Source organism: Pongo pygmaeus, chromosome 16, assembly GCF_028885625.2.
Source record: "Pongo pygmaeus isolate AG05252 chromosome 16, NHGRI_mPonPyg2-v2.0_pri, whole genome shotgun sequence".
Classification (NCBI taxonomy): Eukaryota; Metazoa; Chordata; class Mammalia; order Primates; family Hominidae; genus Pongo; species Pongo pygmaeus.
Window position 1 is genome coordinate 73,088,068 of NC_072389.2, and position 19,621 is coordinate 73,107,688.

General features: G+C 38.2%; 1 protein-coding gene across 7 annotated transcripts in view; it reads left to right on the top strand.

The window, feature by feature from the left end:
* Positions 1-19,621, top strand: part of MAP2K5 (mitogen-activated protein kinase kinase 5) — a 260,525-nt gene that overhangs the window by 47,477 nt on the left and 193,427 nt on the right. For all 7 annotated transcript variants that reach the window (XM_054451151.2, XM_054451149.2, XM_063652330.1 and 4 more), the window contains 2 exons: positions 2,145-2,193; positions 9,930-9,994. In XM_054451151.2, coding sequence (XP_054307126.1) covers positions 2,145-2,193; positions 9,930-9,994 — 114 coding nt within the window. The remainder of the gene's footprint in view (positions 1-2,144; positions 2,194-9,929; positions 9,995-19,621) is intronic.

Below are 19,621 nucleotides of genomic sequence, written 5' to 3' on the forward strand. Positions count from 1 at the left end.
TACTACTGCCACCACAGTATAATAATAACCAGAGCAGTGACCACCATTTATGGAACCCTTAGCATAGGCCAAGTCATTGGGCTATATTTAAGGGTGAGAAGAGAGTGGAGTATATAGAATACGTAAGATGTGTCTGTGTTCTCAGGGAGCTCCCAGACTCTCCCCTGTTGGGGGAGGGTGTGGTAGGAAGAAAGACATCTATACTGATGACTAGCATGGGTAGGTAGGTAAAGGGCTAAAGTGGATAGGTTAAGAATAGAGTTGGCTGGGTGTGGTGGCTCACGCCTGCAATCCCAGCACTTTGGGAGGCCGAGGTGGGCAGATCACAAGGTCAGGAGTTTGAGACCAGCCTGGCCAACATGGTGAAACCCAGTCTCCACTAAAAATACAAAAATTAGTCAGGCGTGGTGGCGTGTGCCTGTAGTCCCAGCTACTTGGGAGGCTGAGGCAGAAGAATCACTTGAATCCAGGAGGCGGAGGTTGCAGTGAGCCGAGCTCACACCACTGCACTCCAGCCTGGGTGACAAAGCAAGACTCTGTCTCAAAAAAAAAAAAAAAAAAAAAAAAGTAGAGTTAACAGTCTTTATTATTATTATTATTATTATTATTTTTGAGATGGAGTCTCGCTCTGTTGCCCAGGCTGGAGTGCAGTGGTGTGATCTTGGCTCACTGCAAGCTCCACCTCCTGGGTTCATGCCATTCTCCTGCCTCAGCCTCCAGCTGGGACTACAGGCACCAGCCACCATGCCCGGCTAATTTTTTGTATTTTTAGTAGAGACAGGGTTTCACCGTGTTAGCCAGGATGCTCTCAATCTCCTGACCTCGTGATCCGTCTGCATCGGCCTCCCAAAGTGCTGGGATTATAGGCATGAGCCACTGCGCCGGCCCCTTAACAGGCTTTAAATCTCAAATAGAACATTGCCGGGGGAAGGTGCTATTTTAAATGCTACTCTACTAGTCAGGTAGATATTCACAGATATAACTCATTATAAAGCTAGACGACTTCAGAGCTCCCCTTGACTACCATTCTTTCTTCAATAAGGACTTTCACGCCAGGGGTGGTGGCTACCGCCTGTAATCCCAGCAATTTGGGAGGCAGAGGTGGGCAGATCACCTGAAGTCGGGAGTTTGAGACCAGCCTCACCAACATGGAGAAACCCCCATCTTACTAAAAATACAAAATTAGCCGGGCGTGGTGGCACATGCCTATAATCCCAGGTACTTGGGAGACTGAGGCAGGAGAATCGCTTGAACCTGGGAGGTGGAGGTTGTGGTGAGCCGAGATTGCGCCATTGTACTTTGCACTCCAGTCTGGGCAACAAGAGCGAAACTACCTCTCAAAAAAAAAAAAAAGGACTTTCACTAAATTCATCCATATGAGTGTTAACATAAGTCATATATGTTCAGAAAACACTTTAATACTTCCTAAATAACTCTGGGAGCCGAGTCTTATACCCATAGGAAAGGAAAACCAGCTAAAATTTGTTAATTTTATTTGTAAAAACACACCTACTATGGATAAGACACAGCGCTAGATTTTTTGTAATATTTAATTTTCCTGGTTACCCTATAAAATTGGTATTTTCCCCATTTTACAGAAAGAGGAAATTGAGGTTCAGAGAGGATAAGTAACTTGTCCCAGATCACACAGCTAGTGAGTACCAGGATTTATTTGTGCTACATATTTGCTTCCCAGGAAGCTGAATTATAACTTTTAACTGTGTAAGAGACCAGGACTTAAATTATCTATTTTGTCTTTTGAAGTTCTATAATCTTTATTTGCTGTGAATATTAGTGCTTAGCAGATGACATTGTCCACATGAAATTGCCTCTGAAAGACTATCTAAAGGCAGTAGAACTAATGACCATAAAAATGTCACTGAAGTAGTTCATAAGATATTGTAGCTTCATCTTGACTGTAGGCTTCTTTATTGCTTTAGATTACTAACAGGGTTTTAGTCTCTTTATTTGATACCTTTTGCATTTGGCCAGTTACTTTTGAAAAAAATTTACATTGGGAGAAGGATGTGAAGAATGTGCTCAATCCCTATACCTAAAAGCAAAGGTGTATTTCAGTCTGGAATTTTCAGTGGTGTTCAGAGGTGTTGATGATCTTGCCACTAAAAATTATCTTTCCTTTTCAGCTTAAAGAAGTCTTCTGCTGAACTGAAAAAAATATTAGCCAATGGCCAGGTAGGTATTATTATATATTAAGATTTTCATATAATAATAACATATTACCATCCAGTTTTTGTATCCATAAGCTTATTAAACAGATAAAGAGTCTGTGAGTTTCCTGTCATAAATGAATAACATGGCTTAATTTGATTGGCAGAACAATTTGCAGCCCGTTTTTCAAACTGTGCTAATGGGTTTCACTCCCAGCAGATTGAAGTACCATGCACACACCCTGCTGCCATCTCAGTTTTTAAAAAGTTAATCAGTTCTGAACAAGTGTGTCAACTCGTGGGCTGTTGAAATGGCCCTGCATTCTGAGGTGACTGTTTCTTTCATTATCTTTGGGGAGAAAAGGAAAAACCATTACTTTCTTACCTTAGCTCCTTCTTTTGTCCTGAAACTAACACTGGCTTTTTAGGGAGGCAGAGTGACAGCAGACCTCTGGCATATAAAATTCCTGGCCTTCAGAAGACCTTGGTTTGCCTAGTAGACTGGCCATCTAAAGCTGAATGACCTAACCCAGCCAGTGAGGGACAAACGAGCCTTCAGGCCAGTTATTTCTTACTAATTTTGATTCAAGTAAATGAACACATCTGAAATAGTAGAGTGCTTTTAAACATACACTGGTAAATTAAGCTACCTACAGGGTCCTCGATTCTTCAGTAGCAACATAAATGCGTTTTAATGTTTGTTATAGTGGAAGCCCTTCGATAGCCTTGGAGGCAGGCGCCTGTCCATTGCGATCAAGCCTGCCTATTAGGCTCTATTGACTGAGACATCTGTGTCACTGCAAATAAAAGACTCTTATTGATTTTCTTAACTGCTGTTCACTTCCCGTCCATGTTTCGAAGGCTGAAATCTTAATTATCTCAGATGCTTATTCAGTGCCTTCACACACTGACCTCTCCAAGCCTCATTGGCATTTCATGAATCAAGTACTTGTAGTGGAGCATGTCAAGAAGACAAAGCCAGGTCCTCATGCCTGTCCTTTAATATCACCTGTAACATTGTGACCTAGTAGATGTGCATGCCTTAAAACAGTGCTGTATGATAGTGCTTCTGGAGGCCTTGCTTATTTAGCACACAATTCCTTGAATACAGTTAGAAGAAATTAAGTTGATCTGCTTCTGACATCTGATTGCCATCCAGAGTATGTGAATACTAGTCCTTAAATATCCTATATACAGCTAAGGAGAATCTAGTGTGGTGTATGTATAATCTTTGTAGTCTCAACATTTTAGATAGTATTTTTCGAATACCTTTAACTTTCAGCAGCCAAAGGTTTGTTTAGATTGAGGTCCACATCTGTATCACCTCAGTGCCTTATATTTTGTTAGAACCAGTATGTATAAACAAAATCTGACTAAAAGCAAAAATATTGAGCCTAGGATATTTATGTATCTTCAACATGTTTGCATTCTAGTTACTAATTGTAATTTATGTATGAGTCACTGTGTTCTTCAGCTGGAAAATATATTTCAAAATTGACATAAATTAAGAAGCTTTAACTACATTTGTTCAGCCCAGGCAATGGAAAATAACCTGTCATAGACTCTTCTTTCAAAAATGAAAAACAGTTTTTTCCACTGCAAAAAATAAGCATTCTCATAATGTTTTGACAAAAAATAAGCAGTCTCATAATGTTTTGACAGTAAACCTAGTACCATAGATATCTCAGTGGCTTCATTTATGAGGTTCTCTATATGGTGGGAGGTTGTCCTGGCAGGGATTTTTGACACTTAAATGTTTATTGCTTTCCCTTGGGAATGTGATAACCTCATATTAAACAATATGGCTTTTTTTTTTCTTTATAAGGATTAGCCTTTCTTACATTTACTTGCACTCAAAAAATTCCGTCAAAAACCAAAAAAACCCACCTTTGGAAGCTTTCAAAATGTCTCCTTCTAATTCCTTGATTCCTTGGTGCTATAGGGTAACTAAACAGTGAGTGAAATTGCATTGCAGTGAGGTACTGTGCACAGTTGTAGGCATCAATAAATTTCTGGGCTGAACACTGACACCACTTGATATGGAAGATGTAAGTCACATTTAATGATACTTTAACACTTGAGCATAGTTTTTTATTTTAGTGGTTTATGCTCTCAAGCATTAATAATGATTTGCCTTTCCACTAGCCTCCACTTAGATTTAATAAGGAATTCATATTAATCATTAAAAGAAAGGGACATGATTCTTCAAGATAATCAAATATTGACAAGTTAGAAATAGCTTTCTGCCTGGGTTCATTGATATAGGTTATGTGATATAAATATTTATTTCTTTTCTGTCACTCAGAGTAAATGCCACCAATTGATTCAGCATTGATATAGTGTCAACAGTTCATAAGAAACATTTGACTGGCCTGTGTTTTCCGATTAGTCTCTGCTCTATGAAGTGGGATTTACTAAATCTCTCCAATTGTCTGCTCATAGAGTGTGACTGCTTTCTGAAACCATTATTGCTTCGATTTGTGAAGCAAAGGTCTAGTGATGGGACTAGTTTCTGTCAGACCTTTACATATAAAATAAGGATTAATTGAGCATTTTTATTTTAATGATTTATAAGCGATAGGTACTGATTCTTCTTAACACAGACAATAAACAAAGAATATTTTCTGTGCTGATCCATAATTGAATTCCATTTCATTTTTTCAATTAATTTCATTAATATATTAAATCAAGCACTTTAAAAAAAGTTTAACATTTAGTCTTTGGAATGGAGACATTGTTTTCCTGTTATCACTTTATGTTGGAGTAATTCCATTTTTCCAGCTTAAAAAATAAATCAGAAGATATTTTTGGCAAGTTTAATTGAGAGCTATAAATCAGTCTCACTGATGTGTTTTCTGGATGTGTTTTTCCTACTTCAGTTCTAGTGTGGCATCATCTGTTTAACATTGGCCCTTGATTTGAAACTCATTAGAAATAGCCCAAAGGGTCAATTTGAAGAATTTAAAAAGTGCACAGTTACTCCAAAGATATGTGAGTTTGGCCTTTGCATCTCTAAAGTTATTTTTTCTTTTTTTTTTTTGTTTTTTAGATTTTATAGTAGAGGGTGGCAGTATTTTCCTATTCCTGATAAATCAAGTATAAATCTACTCAGATGAGATCTAGAACTAATTCTGGTCCAGCTGCATCTTTTGGCTGTTATTTTGATAACTTCAAAAAGCCTGTAGAAAAACTTTTTGTATTTGGCTGGGCGCGGTGGCTCATGCCTGTAATCCCAGCACTTTAGGAGGCCCACTTGACGCCAGGAGTTTGAGACCAGCCTGGCCAACATGGTGAAACCCCTTTTCTACTAAAAATACAAAAAATTAGCTGGGTGTAGCGGCCCATGCCCAGCTACTTAGGTGGCCGAGGCATAAGAATAGCTTGAACCCAGGAGGCAGAGGTTGCAGTGAACCAAGACTGCACCACTGCACTCCAGCCTGGGCAACAGAGCAAGACTCTGTCTCAAAAAAAAACCCAACAACAAGAGGAAAACCTTTTTGTATTTAGAAAAAAAAAGGGAGGGGGAATAGATATCTACCGTAAAATTTAAAAAGTTTAAAAACTGTATCATTACTAGTAATGTAACTCTTAGATTCTTACAGTTCATCTTGGATTGCATATGAAGAGTGAAACATAAATGAGGCTGTGTATGTAAGTCCAAACTACACAACAGCCCTCCTTTACCCACACAAACCCAACCTGACTCTGCCCATGGGTTGTTGCTGTCTCTGTTTCTTTTATGGCCCCTGCCTCTCTTTCAGCAGGAACAGAGCTCAGTGCCAGTCATTTCTCTAAGGTCATTTGCTATCTTGGCAGTTGACATGTTAACTCCTGTGGCTTTTTCTTCTTCCTCCCTCACATTTATTATTCTGCCTTTTATTTGCTTTTTTAGTCAAAACAAGGAACCTGGACTGTATTTAAAAACTACTTGGTATTGGCCGGGCATGGTGGCTCACGCCTGTAATCCCAGCACTTTGGGAGGCCGAGGCGGGCGGATCACGAGGTCAGGAGATCGAGACCATCCTGGCTAACATGGTGAAACCCCACCTCTACTAAAAAAATACAAAAAATTAGCTGGTCATGGTGGTGGGCGCCTGTAGTCCCCGCTACTCAGGAGGCTGAGGCAGGAGAATGGCGTGAACCCGGGAGGCGGAGCTTGCAGTGAGCCGGGATCGCGCCACTGCGCTCCAGCCTGGGTGACAGTGTGAGATCTGTCTCAAAAAAAACAACAACAAAAAAACAAAAAAAAAAACTACTTGGTATTGTTATTGAGTAAAAAGCTCTCCTTCACCTCTTTTCAATTTAAAGAGCTGTGTGATTTTAAAAACGTTTTTCTTCTTAAAAACTAACATCGTAGCTAATGAAATTGCTTTTAACTTGTGAGTGTCTTTCAGTTGATTGTTTACCTTCCTGTGGGCCAGTGGCCATTGATAGGAATGTCCCTCCATACTTAATACTGGAGACAAACTGCTGAGCTATGATGTTGAACTGGAGTATACTGAAAGACTGAGTTTTTGACTAGTTATGTAACCTAAGTAAAGTGGGCTAAGTGGTCTTAGAATGCTGTAAAATTCTGTGATTTTTTAAATGATACTTGATCCCAACTATAATATTTAAATACAATATTCCGTAAGCTTCTAAATATCACTTTCTTATATAATGAACACTCTTCCTACGCTTCATTTTGAAAAGTCGAATTAATATCCTTATCTAAGCGAAAAAAGCAGAAATACTACTAGTTGATTGTAGATCCCTTTAATGATTTTTTCATAGTTAAGATCAATTAAATTAGCCCATTTGATCAGAGATATGAAGTTCTAAAAATATTTTTTGTAATCAATTCTTGGGCTCTGCTTTGTTTTTCCCATCCCCCCCAAATTTTTTTTACATGAGGAGTATTTGTACAGCATATAAAAATTAGAAAATTCAAATAAGCAAAAAGAAAAAGAATCTGATATTTTTTAATATTAAAACACAATCAGGCTGGGCGTGGTTGCTCACACTTGTAATCCCAGCACTTTTGGGAGGCTGAGGCAGGCTGATCACCTGAGGTCAGGAGTTCGAGACTAGCCCGGACAACATGGTGAAACCCCATCTCTACTAAAAGTACAAAAATTAGCCGGGCATGGTGGTGTGTGCCTGTAATCCCAGCTGCTCGGGAGGCTGAGGCAGGAGAATCATTTGAACTTGAGATGTGGAGTTTGCAGTGAGCCGAGTTCACACCACTATACTCCAGCCTGGGTGACAGAGTGAGACTTTGTCTCCAAAAAAAAAAACAAACTAAAACTAAAAAACTGTCAATCAGTTCACAGGCCAAAGGTTTGCATAACTTTAAAACATTGTAGAAAGACATTATAGGAACACGTTGCTCACTTTTTATGGATACTAAGTGACATGGTTCCAGAACTTGCTCTTCAAAACCATTTTTATCTCTATGAGACTCTTGCAATCCTCCTGGTTATCTGAAGGATTCCATATTTGTCTTGATTTTTTCCATTCTTGAATTTGTTTAGACAGTGTTAATTAATCCACACGCACATACACTTGCAACAAACATTCTCCCTCTCCCCTTCTCCTCCCTGCACTCCTTCCCCGCCTGTGCCCTGACAGTGTTGGATGCTTACTACTTGTTAGGTTGGAGTGCTGGGAATGTACATTGGGTAGCTTCTTCCCTTCTCTTTTCCCTGTAGTGGATATAGTGGTAAAAAGACTATGATGTCAGAATTATACCATTTGAACATGCTCAGAGACATGCCATACCTACCTCTTTGCCTATGAAGTGGTGGAGGGGATATGACTGCAGACTGTGGCCCCTCCAGAGTGTAGACTCTATCTATTACATAGCAACTTCCTGCTTACCCTTAAACCTTAGTGCCACAAATTCAGAATTTGTGTACTTGAGTGAGTGAAATGTCTCTCCTAGAAATTTATGTCAAGCCATGATGAGAATGTAGCTTGTTAGTTAATAGTACAAATCAGGTTGTTACAGACATGTTTAGATTACCTAGAGAAATGTTCTAAGGGAATTAGCCCAGTGGCCTATTTGTGCCCACCAGTGGATACTGCTATTTACGTTTCCTTCATTGATCAAAGTAAACCAAACAGCAACTCTGCTAGTTTAGCATCTCGTCACTTTATGTGCTACTTTTCTTCATGCTGCTTTAAAATTTATCATTCGGTCCAGAATAATGAGATTTTGTTTATGCCACACCTTTTATACAGCTTAAAATATTTTTTTTTCTGTATTAGTAATATAAAGGTAGTGATGAACAGAATTCCCCTCAAATACGAAAATAGTTGCCAATTGTTCTGGCATGTCTTTCATTACTTCACTGACCCTAAATATAATAATTAGCTGATTGTAAAGGGCATCAATCTGGTTGTACTACAATTAAATTGCATGCTGAATTGGCCTTTACACATTAATCTGTCAATATTCTTTTAAGGATTGGTAAAGTGGCTTGGAAAGGAAGCTGTTTCTGTTACCTGCATTGTACTCCTAATTATCACAGCTCTCTGAAGCTTCAACTTCAGAAATGTGTAGAAGGAAAATATTTCCCTTGGTAAATGAACCCTTGCTTTATTCAATTGGTGGAAGTTTAGAGTAGAGCAAAATATTTAAAGCTTTGCTATACTGGTCTGAGAGCAAACTATTTTTTTTCCAAGTGATATTGAATTAAAAACTCCATCCATTTTCTGCCCATGCAAGGCAGTGCAATTCCCTGGAAATTGATTTTTTTTTTTCAGGGCTTACAGTGGCTTTCCCCAAGCTTTAGGTATATGGAAAAGAACACCTTTATTAAATCCACTTAGTGAATAAAGTTGGCAGTTAATTTTTAAGCATCTGGACCAGTGTGTAGAAAATTACTGAATGCATCAAATAAAGTCTGACTAGTCTTAAAGTTATTTGATAAATAATTATATAGGGAGCTCTCTAAACTCTAAAACATTATTTTATGGGCACTAACATAATTCACCTACTATTCATAATACAAATGAGATTAGTTATTTGTGGTGTAATAGGTTTTATAGAACCTTGAAAAACATGCAAACTTTTATATACGAAGTTACGAAAATGACTTTAATAAAAATTACATGCCTATGTATTTTTCCTTTATGTATTATAATATTCGACTATATGTGCATCTTAAGTGCATTGATTTGGTACTTTTCCATCTTCACAATATGATTTCTGCCTAATTATTGCTGTATACTAGTTTGTTATTTGCAAAGAAAAGCTATATCTACTCTAGGAAAATCATAAACATTATTTAGTTTGTTAAATGCTAATTATGGCGGTCATCTGAGGAGTTTTCTAGGGCTAATTTATTTACAGATTGTGCATTAGATTACTGAGTGTGTGTGTGTGTGTGTGTGTGTGTGTGTTGTCTTCCTAAGTTTGACTTTGGTTATGTGCAGTGCTCTTTGGCATTGGTTATATGCAGTACTGGAGACTGTTTTCTTATCAGTATCTCTGACCTGACCCTTTTGAGCTATGTTATATCATTCCATTTTGACACCTTTTATCAAACTTTAATGAAATGACCCAGGCAAACAAATTGTCATTAAACTTTCCATCACTTCGTCCCTTGGTATCGTCTTTTATAAATTGGACAGCAAATGTTGTATTGATCTTCTCGTTCTTGCAGCTGAACTTGAAATGACCCAGACTGCTTGTTGTTTATGGCCCAGAGTTGCTTTTCCTTGACATTTCCATCCACAGCATGACACCCTTTTTGTTTTTCTTTCTTTCTTGTGGAGATGAATGAACAAGACATACGATATCGGGACACTCTTGGTCATGGCAACGGAGGCACAGTCTACAAGTGAGTAGTCAATTTTGTTTAAACTTTCTATCCGCTTTTCCAAATACTGAGTATCCAAGTTCTCTGTGGCAAAGATTTTTAAATGACCACTAACACTTAGATTTTATTTCCATATTTGACTCCAAAATTCTGCAAGACATCTATTTTCTCAAGAATTGCCTGGAAAGTGCATTTATATTGCCTTTTTAATATTTCCGAGTCTGCAACTCTCCTGGGTGTGTAGTTAATAGTCCACCATTAGTAAGTGTACCTTTAACTGGCCTGAAGTTTAATGCATTTTTTTGTTTGCTTTTTAATACTATTATTATTATTTTTTAACTTGCTAGTACCCTATGCTAGTCCCCTGCCTGTTTACAGTTATGCCCAGTGGAAGCCAGACCTTATAAATACCATTGCTTTGCCCTGTGTCAACACTATAAGTTATTAAAAAGCCTTCTTCCTGTTGTATTTTCTTCTCTCCTCACCCTACTCCCCCGAGATAATTTCTACACATTGATGAATATGTTAAGTTATAAAGTTCTCCCAAATTCCAGTTGCAGTGGTCTTACCCCAAAGGAATGTTCATTTTCATATTAAAAAATGCTAGCCATAAAAAATAGTTCTGTGACAGGGAGGTCTTCTCATGCAGTAGTGCAAAGTTTAAACTACATAATGTAATATCTGGTACTTAATAGTCTGCAATGGTGTATGAAAAATATTCCACTAGGAATTAAAAAATCCATACTCTGTAAGAAAGCCCTTAGGGAATAATAAAACTTTCCTCCAGAGAGCTGTTTTCCATGTGTACACTAATCCTGCATCACATTATGGTTTTGATATTAGATCACAACCACAGATACTTTAACATTGATATTAATATGTATTTCCAGAGTTGTAAAATAATTAACTTATTTTCTAATTGGTTACCCATGTTCTTAGAATTTTAAGTTCTGACTGACCACATGAATACAGATAAAAATTGCCCTGTTCTATGACCATGAAGGTTCACATCCTAAAAATCCCGGAACATCCCCTACTCATTGATGCAGCCTTGGTATAGAATTTGATTTCTCAGGCTTGAAGTCATCTGATCCAGTCACCCATTCAGGGCTTCAGTGCCCTTTGCAGATACAGCCAAGATGGGAGTCCTTTCTCCTGAATATAGTTCTTTAAGAACTTATGTTCCCATGTTTGGATTGTTTTTTCCTGCAGATGACTGAGTATTGTGAACAGTTGGTCTGAAAGTGAAGTCCTTCCACTATGATAATTCAGAGAAATAAATAATAACATGTTTCTTACATGTTCCTTGGGCCTTGGGCCTGGCCCTTAAAATTGAGGTCCAGTGTGTCTAATGATTTTTGCGGCCACTATTCTCCTTCTCTGGATCATACTAGCGTTCCTTCCCACGCAACCTCCACCATAAACGGCATCTTTTCATCTTAGTCTTCTCTTCCTTACTATCTGACTTAGATTTTTACTGTGTTCTGAAGGTTCTTAAGTTCAGGTACCCATAGAAAGGAAAGATGAAGAAGGAACATGTACACTCTGATTTGCTTCTGTTGAATTCCCTGGAGGGAGCACTTTTCAAAGCTTGAACCTTTCTTCTTAATGCCTTTGTGCTGATAGCCAAATATAATAAAACAGGAAAGATTTCTGGCAACTCTTCGTATTCCTTTTATTGGCTTCAAATGGAATTTTAAAATGTTTCTTTAGACTCCTAACCTACTTATCTGTGTTATTTCACCAAACCTTTAGTTTTATATTAATTGAAGATCTATTGTGAATTTATTGTCCTAGCTTATTTCTAGAAGGGAAGAAGCATAAGACCATGAAGCCCCAGCAGAATTTTTATGAGACATAATATTCTAGATGTTGACATTTTAATCCTTTATTTTAAAACATAGGTTTGTTTGTTTGTTTGTTGGTTTGTTTATTTTGAGATGGAGTCTCGCTCTGTTGCCCAGGCTGGAGTGCAGTGGCGTGATCTCAGCTCACTGCAACCTCTGCCTCCCAGGATTCTCCTGCCTCAGCCTCCCAAGCAGTTGGGACTACAGGCGCACGCCACCATGCCCAGCTAATTTTTGTATTTTTAGTAGAGATGGGGTTTCACTATATTGGCCAGACTGGTCTCAAGCTCCTGACCTCGTGATTCACCCACCTTGGCCTCCCAAAGTGCTGGGATTACAGGCGTGAGCCACCAGACCTGGCCAGGTTTATTTTTTAAAAGAGAGAGTACATAGAGAAGTGGAAAAAACATGCCCATCCCCCAAGGGAAAATTACAACATGAAATTATGTTAATGTTGTTTTTAAAATTGTTATTTTAAATTGTGGTGAAATACACATAACACAGTTTACCATTTTAACCATATTTAAGTGTATAGTTCGGTGGCATTAAGTACATTCACATTGTTGTGCAACTGTTAACACCATTCATCCACAGAACTCTTCGTCTTGTGTAATCGAAACTCTGCACCCATTAAACAGTAACTCCCCCATCACTTAGTTAACGTTGTTTTTAGCTAAGAAGCATGGCTAGAACTTCTCCTTTAATTAGGGCTACTATGTCAAACGGACCATTCTTCTATATGTCCTTGCCACAAGTTTTTTAATTTGCTAGAATGCTGTGTGTAACATTAGAAACTTATCCTAAGAGCTCATTTGCTACCATTGCTAATGCTCACTGTGAGTGTTGTAAGATGTAATGTTTTTGACAGGATTGCTTATGGATGGTGAATGACAGTATCCTGATAATTTTCGCGCTTATATAGTAGATTTCTTATAAAAAGAAATTTCGTTTACCTTATTGCCTGTGTGATTCTTAAGAGGGGCCGTGAAGATACCAAATTGCATAACCGCTTGTCATTGATCATTGGGCATCATTTTTGCTCAGGCTTCAGCTTGTATTATCGTTCTTATATCCCTGGCTTTTGGTACAGTGCAAAGAAATGATATAATCATTGATAAATGAGGATCCACTTTACTAAAGTCTCTATAAAACTAAGTGTTTGATGTGTTATGATTGAGTTTCTTCTACACTAAGTTCACCTTAATGGTGTTGATGATAAAAAATGTGGGTTTTCAAACAGCATGATTACATTATAGGCTATGCTACATAAACTAGATGAAGAAAATATTGGAAAATCCACTCATTGGTAACAAAACTGCCTAATGGGCTTATTCCATTTTTTTCTTTAAAGTGTAATAAAGCTAATAAGTGCAAAGCAAAAGTTTAATAATGCAGTCTTATTCACTTCACTTGATGGAATGTTGGGAATTTCAAGGGATATTATAATCGTGTAATTACAATGTATACGATTTAACAGTTGATATATTTTCCTCCTTTAAGTATAGATGTCCTTCACAGTTGTACAATATGAAATTCTGGCCCCAGACATTTAAACCAAATGGTAATGTGAATTCTGTGTGCTGTCTCCTGACGAGCTGTGCTCTATATTATGAGAGTGACTTAGACAGGTAATTTTAAGTTGGTATTTCTTGGATTACTAATTTGGGCTACATGGAACGTAAAGGAAATACCTTAAAGTATGGCCCAAGCCTAGGAAGAAGAAAAGTTTAGGAAAAGGTAATGAATGTATTTTCCTTGTTGCCTCATTTCCTAAAGTGCTACAAGTTGCTCCAAAAAAATAAATTCAGGAAAGACACATGTTCTATTTCCCTCTGAGAGATTCATAATGAATTTCAAAAACTTTGAGAAAGTAGAGAATAGTATGTGTTGTGGTTAAGTGTGAGGGCTCTAAGTTTGAATCCTGCCTCTGTCATTAATTGGCTACATAACCTTTGGCAAGTTATATCATGTCTTATGTCTCAGTTTTCCCATCTGTAAGATGGGGATAATAATAGTATCTAGGTTGGGCGGGGTGCAGTGGCTCACGCCTGTAATCCCAGCACTTTGGGAGGCCGAGGCAGGTGGATCACGAGGTCAAGAGATTGAGACCATCCTGGCCAACATAGTGAAACCCCGACTCTACTAAAAATATAAAAATTAGCTGGGCATGGTGGTGGGCGCCTGTAGTCCCAGCTACTCGGGAGGCTGGGGCAGGAGTATAGCTTGAACCCGGGAAGTGGAGGTTGCAGTGAGCCGAGATTGTGGCACTGTACTCTAGCCTGGCAACAGAACAAGAAAAAAAAATTTAATAGTATCTAGGTTGTTGTGAGGTTAAATGAGAAGGTCTGTAAAGGTCTTAGCACTATGACTGACACTTATTAAATGTTAACTACTGGTAATGGTAGTACTAATAATAGAAAAATTATTTACATTTTGTACTTCCTACCTTGACTTGGCCATGGGACTCTTTTCTTTCTTTTTTTTTTTTTTTTTTTGTGAGACAGAGTCTCGCTCTGTCACCAGGCTGGAGTGCAGTGGAAAGATCTCATCTCACTGCAACCTCCACTTCCCGGGTTCAAGTGATTCTCCTGCCTCAGCCTCCCTAGAGTAGCTGGGATTAGAGGCATGCACCACCATGCCCAGCTAATTTTCTGTATTTTAGTAGGGATGGGGTTTCACCATGTTGGCCAGGATGGTCTTGATCTCCTGACGTCATGATCCACCTGCCTTGGCCTCCCAAAGTGCTGGGATTATAGGCGTGAATCACCGCCCCCAGCCAGCCATAGGACTCTTTGATAAACATCTCACAGATTATAGTTGTGTTGAACTAACTTTGAGAAATTCTGCCTTTATATTATACACATTATACTTCTATGTTTTATTCTAGTCTGTCGTTGCTTGATGAATCATGATATCTTACGTATTATCTTAAATATGTTTTTTTAAGTTTCAAAGTATTTTTAATCCTAATTTATTTTCAGGTTGCCATAGGACAGCTGGGTTAAGCCCATTTTACCACTGAAAAAACTGGGGCTTATCATGTGGCCATTCAGCAGCAAAGCCAGATTTCTATATGGCATTTCGTTTCTTTTTGCTTGATGTTCTTCCCCCGGCAGTGTTGTCTCAAGGTCAAGCAGGGTCCATTTTGTTTTCTTCTGTTTTCTCATGTACCCAGCACAGTTTTAAGGATAAAATAGACCCTTGGTACGTCTTGGCTGAAATGAGAATGAGGCAAGTGGAGGTTTTAGTGGGGCTCTTTAATTGGATCTTCCTCATATCTAGCTACTTTGCGAGGCTGTACAATTGTTGTAGAACATTCACCTAGAAGAATAAGAATATCCACACTGAGGAGATTGATATTCGAATGATTAACTTTCTTTAAAATGTTAAAACCTTCAGTGCTTAGTATCTATTGACTCACTAGTCACTGTCTCTTTTTCTTGGATAGTATGTCATATGGAAATAAAAGTAATTAACAGGCATAGTTACTTTGGAAACATTGTTTGATTCCAAAGGCAGTCTCTCAGACCCTGCTTCCTTGGCATATCATTTGATGGAGTCACTCAAACTTTGGATCTAGAAATGAAGTAATATTTCACTTTTAGGATTAAATCATAGTAAGTCAGTTAGCCAGCAATCACTGAAAGATTATCTTTTATATTATTTTTTCCTTAATGCCAGTTATTCAAGCCAAGACTCATATTTTCAGCTTTGGGGCCAGATAATCTAGTCTCAAGATGTTTGAAAACTGAATTTTCTATCTCCAGCTCCTTCCCACAGGATAGAGTAAGAGTCTGATCTGGACTTCAGGTAGAATTTTCTCAGTGATACAATGGGTAGTATATATACTGCCTTCATGGTGTTTTGAAGGTTGAATGTATACCATTATTTAGGGATTAATTTGAACCTATCTAGAGACAATAAAAGGAGGAAAGGAATTGTAATTCTCAAAGATGCTGGTCTCTCCTCCTTTCTGTTGCCTTGTCTAAAAAGAGGTATTTGCTGGGCAGTGGGCTGGGGACGGTCCTTGGAGGTGGTAACTGAGATCCTGTGGCCTATTAGTTTGTGTTTTGCACTTGTGATTTGACTGTAGAGGCCAACTAAAACATTAAATTACTGTTTGGGAGCTGGAATCATATTAACTCATTATAGTAATATGATTTATTTAATGAAAATTAGAAGGACTGATGGTCATTTATATAAAATGAGAAAATACATAAATTGTCTAGTTAAATGCTGTTTAGTAAACAGAATATTTCAAAACATGGAATTCCTTAGGAGAAACAGAATGAAAAGAGTCCTTGGTGGTGAAAATATTGGGAACCACATAGTACCCAGAAAACCTTGACTTCCTCTTTCACCAGCCAACCTGAAGGTGTGAAACTTGAAGAGGGAGCACGAGGTCTGGACCCAGCTTTGCTTGTGGCTGTGTCAGTGGCCCTACTCCTTTATATATTTTTGCATGATGTGTATCTTGTAAATTAAGAGTAGTTTTTAAATGGTTTTAAAATTGACCTGAGAGCTAGAATGATGGTTTGATTTATTTTGACTTTAAATTTCTAATCACATAAGGAGTCTTTTCCTTGCAGCCAAGATCATATTTTAAACAAGCAAACAAGACATCATCCTAATGCAAAATTAAATATTTGTTTATGGCTGGATTGCATTATAGTATCATGTGACAAGCAAGGATATTCATGTTTTCAGAAAATCAATGAATATTTGTCAAATAAAATTAATTATGTATGTTTCCTTCTCTCCTTCTCTCAGCATTCACTGTTACAGGTTTGTTTCATATGATAATGTATATTGTATTGATTTGAATCTAGGGAATGAACCTGAGCTCATGGTTCTCTGTACCTTTCCCACTTTTGCTTTTCCCCACCTCTCCGTGTTCCTGTAACTTCATACATTCTCATATCCATTATGGCAATGATGTATTATTGGCATCCAACCAACATGACAGGATGTCACAGGTCGCTGAGCAGAGATTTTCAGACTCTGTTTCCACCTGAATTAACTATTATTGAAATAGTTTATTGAGATTGAAGTATTGATCATTTTCTGCTAACCTTGGCTTAAGGGAAGGAAGAAGAGGCAGTAGTGTTTTTGAAAGACACTAAATTTCGTTTTTAAAAATCTCATTTATTTAGCCTTTTTTTCTTTCTGTTTTATAGCCTTTATTGTTTTATTGCTTGGAAAAGGGTATCTTGGTTTTATTTTTTATGATAGTGTAATTATACTTCAGAAATGCACTTGATTACTATGGGTAACAAAATTGTTGTAGTATATTGGTTTGGCCAATATTGCTATACAAACAACTTTTCAGTCAATTGAGTCTGGTAAAAATCAATACATTATGGTAATATTTCAAGTAAGAGTTTGCTGAATCTAAGTGTTTCAACTTCATCTCCTTTCAGAGAAAAAAATAGTTTTGAAGTGGCAAGACTTCTTTCTAATATTTTAATAACAATTTTTTATTTATAAAGATGTTTAAAGTCCCCAGCAAAAGTGGTTGTGATCAGGTAAACATTACATTAGCACACTTCTGTGTTGTAGGATGTAAGAGATCTAGTTTCTGTTTGAAATCTATTCCCTGCCACACCAAGAAGGCATAACATCAGGGACTGACATAGTGTCTGTCACTTTTGGATTCTGGATTCCTGTATGTAGTTCTGGGTGCTGAGTTTACAGACATATGGACAGTTCAGAGAGCACCCAGAGGAGCAATGGAGAGAATAATGAGGGATTGGGGAGTTGTGCCTATTCAGTCCTCCTTCATTCATCTGTCCAGCAGCCAAGTTCTGAGCATGTGCTGTGTGGAGGGCACTGTGTCAGATGTTGGGGACAGCCTAGCCTCATAAAACTTGTGTCTGGATAGATGCGGAAGTTCTGTTCTCAGGTATGCATGGGACCTCACAGTCTGGGGCCACCTGTCTGTGTGTATGGTGCACAGATCTGGGGGGCTGAGGAAGAAGTGATGGCTTTTAGCTCTTTCCTCAGGAAGGATCAGGAAAGGCATCATGGAGGAACTGGCATTTGAGCTGAGAAGTGTTTGAAAGGAATTGGCTATCTTTTCTACGAGGAAGAGAAGATTAAAGGGCTCCATGACAGCTGACTTAAAGTCTGAAGGGCATTTCTGTAGATGAGGAGCAGGTTTCCTTTGTGTTCTTCTGAAGACTAGACACAAAGGGCCTGTCTTGAATGTCTCTGTGACAGTCGACCTTTGGTTAGAGTGATTAATGTACTCTTTCTACTCTTGTTCCCACTGGGTTGTGTTCCCTGGAGGAGAGTCACGTCTAGGTTACCTTGGTGGGAGTCCTCACAGGGCCAGCACGGTGCCTTACCTACTGTAGACACTTAGTGAGTGTTTCAGGAATTTACCTGCAGAGGCAGATTCTTCACAGCCTAAGGATGGACACAATGTGTTGTTCATTGCTGGGTGACTCTGGGAAGTGGTGAACTCCTCTACCTTAAGCAGAATGATGTGGCTGTTGTTCAGAACTGCTGAGAAAAGAATTCCCACTTTGACCTGGACATGAGATGACTGCACAGGTTTCTCCCAAGCCTAAAGTCCCAGAACTAAATTCAGCATTCAGTTACCATAAAAATCTTATGTCAGGTGTTGCTTGGTTTTGTTTAGTCTATATTCATTTTTCACTGAACGTCCTGTCACTGTGCCAAGGACTATTCCAAGCATGTACAGTCCAGTTGTGAACAAGATAGGCAAGGTCCCTATCCAGAGCTCACATTAGTGGGGCAAACAATAATCAAGACAATAAACACCAAAGTAAGATTATATAGACCTTGCATGTTCTATAAAAAATGTAGAAGAGGTGCTCAGGAAGACCTATCTGAGGAGGTGCTGTTTGAGCTGAGACCTAAAGACAGGATGGAATCACTGGGAAAATCTGGGAGAAGAACCTTATAGGCAGAAGTAACCACTCAGGCAGAAGCCCTAAGATTAAGAAAGGCATGAACTTGTGTAATTGGAGTAGAATAAGCTCTAGGGAAGGTGTAGAGATGGACAGGGCTTGATCACCCTGGGTCTTTTAGTCTTTGCTAAATCCTTGCTAAGAAGGTATGTTACCCTCTTTTTACTTATGAGAAAGATAAAGTTTGGAAGGGCTAAGTGACATGCCCAAGATCAAGTCAAGAATAAAACTTAGGTCTTCTGACACCTGCTTCCCAAGCCAAGGTTTTTCTGTTTGCCATTTACTCTCTGAGTTTCCTAACTTTTAATCCAAGTTATTTTTGGATGTAAGATATAAAATTAGTGTATACATTTGAAAGTCAATGATGTATCATCTCTAGGTGTTAATTTTAGAGGCTTTTTAGTAGATGTTAAAACATCCACTTATTGGCCGACAATTATGACAACATAACTTGTTATTTGGTCTACCCTTTGGGTCTCCTTATTTACCAAAAACTTATAATTTAATAATTGAATCCCTGGATTAATTGTATGGTTGTGCTAGCAGGGGTGGTGTATTTCTTGATTTATAAGACACGTTACTTTTTTTATAGCTATTTTACAGTATTTGATGTGTTAGAAAATCGTAGTCTCTTGGTTGGCATATTGCACAAGCAAATATTTGTGTACCGTAGCATCTAGGGTATTTACTTAAATTGCTTTTTTGGAAAATAATTCACTGGAAAGTCCAAAAGGCATTTACTGTGTATAACTTTCTGCCACAGTTTTTTTTTCTTTGCTCTGTCATTGGTTACTTTGATGTAGGGGAATATATTTCTGTTAAATTGCTGCCTTACTAGAGTGAAATATGTTTAGGTTCTGATTTAT